At 43.4% G+C, this 5,750-nt stretch overlaps 1 protein-coding gene across 1 annotated transcript; it reads left to right on the forward strand.

The window, feature by feature from the left end:
- Positions 1-863: 863 nt before the first annotated feature.
- OLIG1 (oligodendrocyte transcription factor 1) lies at positions 864-3,626 on the forward strand. The gene has a single exon (XM_048495401.1). It carries the CDS (start codon positions 1,105-1,107, stop codon positions 1,810-1,812), a length of 708 nt encoding a protein of 235 aa, XP_048351358.1. The 5' UTR covers positions 864-1,104; the 3' UTR covers positions 1,813-3,626.
- The last annotated feature ends 2,124 nt before the right edge of the window (positions 3,627-5,750 follow it).

Genomic DNA, 5,750 nt, shown 5'->3' on the forward strand with positions numbered 1-5,750 from the left:
ACATGCCAGCTGGGTGACCTTGGGCTAGTCACAGCTTCTCGGAGCTCTCTCAGCCCCACCTACCTCACAGGGTGTTTGTTGTGAGGTGGGGAAGGGCAAGGAGATTGCAAACCCCTTTGAGTCTCCTGCAGGAGAGAAAACGGGGATATAAATCCAAACTCCTCCTCCTCCTCCTCCTCCTCCTCCTTCTTCTTCTTCTTCTGTGTTTTCTGAAGTTGCAGATTTAAATCCACAACACTGTTTTAAATATATAATAATTTTATCAAGAGTTTTACTGAGGAACCATTTGACATTGTCTAACCCAGGATATAATTGCAAATAAAAAAAAAATGCTGGAACTCAAAAACAATATTAAAAGATATGGTAAGGAAAGATGACAAATATTTGGAAGTTGGATATGTGAGCATGTGAGCTCTTTCACACGTTGTAAATTGAATTCCAACACATTACTGGACATTTTATTTTCAAAGGCTTATTTTTAAAGGACAGAGGGTTCTTCAGAAGACATTTTAAATTGCAAGAAAGAGACCTCAGTTACTGCTGTATGGTCTGAAAAAGGGCAGTTTAGAATATTAGCCTTTTTTGCTGACCTCAATAATCCAGAGACCAACTAGAGGGGCAGCTGAGAATACCCCCATAAAATAATTTCCCAGAGTTGTTGGAAAGGACAAGATCGGGAATGGCTGAGATCCAGGGTTGAGGAACAGCCGAGCAAGATTTAACAATCAATTGCTTGTTTGCTAATTGCAGCATTTCCCCCTAAGCATCCTGCGGCAACCAATGAAATCCTTTCTCTATCCTGATTTGCCCTCCTATTGGCTGCCTTCTGTCATTCCTCTGCTCTACCCGGGGCAGGATTTAGACAAGTTCAGTTAAATATTCATTTCCTCACATCTCACCGCAAACTAGAGGAGACTTTTTAACCCCTCCCCCTCCCTGTCCCCCTCCACCTGGATCTCTGTCGTCGCTAACGGGAAGTGAGTGGACGTGCGCCTGGCTGGTAGAAATGCTGCCTCCTCCGCCCTGCAGCGCCGTCTGCTTTCCCTTCCGTGCCCTTTGGCTATGCAAGTTTCGCGGCTGATCTGAAAGCGCAGTGACGCTGTAATGCTGCGGCAGCAGCCCCTGTACGAGCTGTCTGGCTACCGGCAGCCGCCCTCCGCCTTGCTCTCCAAGCAAGTGCATGACAGCAGGTCCCAGTTCGCCCCTCCTGAGCCGCTCCAGCAGGGATCAGCAGCAGGTACTAAGCGCGGCGGCGGCGGCGGCGGCGGAAGCAAAGGCGACCCCAAGAGCGAGCAACAGCAGCTGCGGCGGAAGATCAACAGCCGGGAGAGGAAGCGCATGCAAGACCTCAACCTGGCCATGGACGCCCTGCGGGAAGTGATCCTGCCCTACTCGGCGGCCCACTGCCAAAGCTCCCCGGGCAGGAAACTCTCCAAGATCGCCACTCTGCTCTTAGCCAGGAACTACATCCTCTTGCTGGGCAGTTCTTTGCAAGAGCTCCGGCGCATCATAGGGGAGATGAGCGGCTCCGGGCCCAGGCTGCTGCTGGCCGGCTTGCCCCTCTTCGCCGCCGCCGCCGCCCCGGGTCCGGTGCTCCTGACGCCGGGGACCTTGGCCCACCATCACCATCACCACCTGGACAACCTGCGGCCGGCCGGCAAATACCTCTCCGTGTCCCTGGAGGAGCAGCAGTGTGGACAAGTCCACCTGCCCGGCGGGGCCAGCCTGTGCACCTGCGCCGTTTGCAAATTCTCCCACTGCCTCCCCTCCGGCCTCAGTGTTGCTGCCGTGCAGGCGCAGTTCTCCAAGTGATCGCCCCTGACCCGGGAGGGTCGAGGCCAGGAGGGAGGGGCGGGGAGAAGAAGAGAGGGATCGCGCCACGTGTGCCGCACTGGCACGTGTGAACACCGGCCGCTCGGAAAAGGGATGGCGGTGACAGGTTCCGCGACCAGATTGTCGACTCTCAGGACTTCTGGAAAGAAGCTTGTCATGCAGTTTCTTCCGGACCAGATTTGAAAATCAACAAGGGGGACGGAGGGAGACTTTCCTAGAGAAAACGTGAATGAAATGAAGCCGATGCCATTAAAAGTCCGCCTCCAAATATATGGGCATAACATCAACCAAAGTCGAATGCTAGGGTGGGTGTGCACACTTACCGGGAAGCAAGCCCCCATCAAACGCAGTTGGATCTTACACTCTTGTATAAGATCAGCCTGAGAGGCCACAGTGGTTTAGTGCTAAGTTTTTACATTAAATCAGTGGGACTTGGAATGAGTTTAACTTTAGTATTACCCCATCACTTCACCGAAATGCTGCTGCCACTTTCTTTATACCCCTGTCTTCCGTTGCTGTTTATGATGTCCTGGGCATCAAGTGACTCCCAAGGTTATGTAGTTTAAAATATATATATATTGTATAATTTTTAATCGCAAGTGATGTTGAACTCTTGAGAAATATTGCAACTGTGCCTATAAAGAGCTGTGTAGATCAATTCTACTTATTTAGAAATAAGTCCCACTAATTTTAATGGGACATTCTTCCAAGTAAATACCCCTAGAGTTGTAACTTCACTTTACTAAAAGAAGGTGGTGAATTAGTAGTTTAACCCCAAGCATGGACTCAGTGAACTCTCCAGTGATGGACTTTCCAGATACTTTTTCCTAAAGACTCAAAATACTAAAATAAATGCTCCCAGTTTCATTTGAAATCTTCTGCGGAAATTGTGTTACTACTGTTTTTAAGATTTGATCTATTCTTTTTTTGTCTTGGATGGAAGAAAAGTTTCAGAAAGCCACAGAATTCAAAAGCAGAATATTACCATATGTCATTATTGAGAGGTGTTATAGCTTCCTTACCACTGGGGACAAAATATTCTGGAAACCTTCTGAATGTTTGAGTCTACAATTGTTCCTGTGTATGCTTAAGAAGGGATGTAACAGGCAGCCTGTTAAGATTTTTTTTTCCCCAGGGAAAAAACCATTTAAGTTCTGTGGACAAATGAAGCTGTATAGTTGTGAAACAATGTTCTAACGTTATAAATGCGCTGACATTATCTGAAAAAGTCCACTTTGTTTATTCGAGAGAGAGAGAGAGAGAGAGAGAGAGAGAGAGAGAGAGAGAGAGAGAGAGGGGTTAGGCTTTACAGTTACAAAAACAATGAGCCCCTTGGCATCTTGATAACCCCCACCCTTTTTTTGAATAAACTTTCATTGACGAGGGCCTGCTGCCAAATGCAGAACACATTGGTTACTTTTCAAAATGCCACTAGACCTTTTTTCTTTTTTGCAGTTTTTCTTTTCAGTTTTTCAATAATTGTTTGATTTTGAAAAGGAACCTACAATTTGCACTTATACAATTATAATCAACACAAATAAATACTAAAATATTTACATTTCTCTGCTCATTTTAGCCAGTGACCAAATAATTAATATATTGGTAACTAACATATTGGCAATGTTGTTTTCTAATAACTGAAGGGATTATACTAATAACACTGGGAAAATACTCTGATTCTTAGAGCAGAACAATCATTGGCTTTATACTGACATTAAAGTCACCCCAGTCCCACAACACAATTACCTTGATCGAGTGGTGTTGTCTAAATAGACTAATCTGGAGTAAAAATATGCTTTGGTGATGTGTTTTCTTGTTCTTCCTTTTTCTTATGTAACAACAACCTAGATATTACATTTGTTTCTGTAACAAGTCTTTGTTGATACAAAAATCCATGCCAGTTTGTCTTAGTTGATAGCTGTGGTGTGCCACCTATCTGGAAATGGTTCTTAACCCAATAAGCAGACCAGACCTCTGAAGTAGCTGATGTTCCAATATTGCTAAAGCCACCAGGATTTATCCAGCACATGGTGCTTAAAAAAGAGAGAGATGGAGAGGATATTTGTGACTTGAGTAGCTCCCATTCATTTCAGGGTTGCTGGTTCAAAAGTTGTTTGGTGTGGTTTGTATCCCTTTGAGCCACAATTCATGGAACACATTGCCCTGGGATGTGGTTCCTTTGCTTGATACATTTCTGGAAGAATGAGGCTCTACTATTTTTTATTCCAATTATGCTGATAAAAGATCCTTCAACTCATTTCTGTGTCAAACTTAGTTCCACAGTTTAAGCTTAATTAGAATCTGAAGCAACATGGGAACAAAGAAATGTATCCCAGATAGATCAGAGCAGAAGGCGTGGCCAAATAAGCAACACTGTAATCCATATGAAGAGTTTGCAAGCTACTGTAGACACATATTGTAGAATGTCCTGCAAGGGTTCATGGCTAAAACACATAGACAAAAAATCAATCTAGGAAGTTAGATGGAGAGTGGCGGGATGTGTGTCCAGGTAGGGGGATGAGTGGGGAGGGAATCACTGACCATGAGGGTGGGGAGTGAAAAAGAGTGCAAATAATTTGCTGCCTTTTCCTCCTGAGTCAGGTTGATTGCTTCTGGGAAATTATCAACCTGTTAGTGCAAGACCACACTCTCCCCGCCCCCCGGGCTCCTTAGGAACCTTTTCTCAGGAACTTGCATGGAAGATTTAACCTGTATATGAGAGGACTGAGAAAAGGATGGGGTCTGATTTTTTTCCTCCATGGAAATGGCATTCTGGATGTTTCATTTTTGAACTTGGGATTGATGCAGAATGAAGAAAAGGGTTCTCAGTACTCATGCTTAACAGGAACAAAAAACAATTGAAAGGTTGACAGTGAGTCCAAAGTATAGCCCACCTACACTGTTCCAAGTTCATAATCTGTTTACATACATGTTACATACATTTTGAAATACTCTGGCTTGAACAGGAATTGTTGTTTGGAAACATGAGTATTCCACCATAGATAAACATGTCTTTAGTGTTCCCTATGTAATTTCAGCAAAACAAAATCTGGCAAGCAAAAACTCTGTGCATGGAGATCTCAGAAGAACAAGGAGATGCAGAAAAGATATGCAGAACATAGGAAGGATAAACAAGACTAGGAAAGCTTGTAAGTACATTCAAGGGAATCTTGTAAAGTTGGTAAAAAAGGAAACTGAAGATAGATAAAATGTACTACATGGGAAATAAAACAAGTAAAAGAGAATTACTCCTACAACTTCAATTTTCACACCCCTCCCTCCAAAAAAACACATACCCCACAATGCAAAATGTATGCATTTTCCAAAGTAATAATCATGCAAGAAGAAAGGAAGCATAAGGCAATTCAGAAAAGGGTTACGTTCAAACCTGATGAAAGGAGATACACTAAAATGGCATCAAATAACAGAGTTATGGAAATATAGACATTAATTCTGCATCTTCTGATAACTTAAAATCATTACGGTGAATGATTTTGATGTCAGATATTGGCACATTTGGGCAAGAATTCAGGAAGTTTCCACAACATTATGGGAGAAACCAGAGTTTTAGTGGCTATTAATCCAATCCAAAAAAAGAGACTGTTATTCCATGCATATTTACTTGTGAGTAAGTCCCACTGAACTGAAAGGTATATACTAATAAGTAGATGCTGCTAATTTGCATGGGTTGCATCAATGGGGATGTGATGCATGCTGGGCAATAATGCATTACATTCATTAAATGCATTAATTAAATGCCTTTGGGATACTGAGGAACAAAGGAATACATTACCAAATCAAAATCAGCAGCCATAGGTCATCAGTCTTTTCTCCTGACATTTTATTCCAAGCTCTCCTTCAAAACCTCAGAGTCATGAGCATCTTCATGCAAGAGCAAACTTTGTAGCTGACAAGAT

Source organism: Sphaerodactylus townsendi, linkage group LG04, assembly GCF_021028975.2.
Source record: "Sphaerodactylus townsendi isolate TG3544 linkage group LG04, MPM_Stown_v2.3, whole genome shotgun sequence".
Lineage (NCBI taxonomy): Eukaryota > Metazoa > Chordata > Lepidosauria > Squamata > Sphaerodactylidae > Sphaerodactylus > Sphaerodactylus townsendi.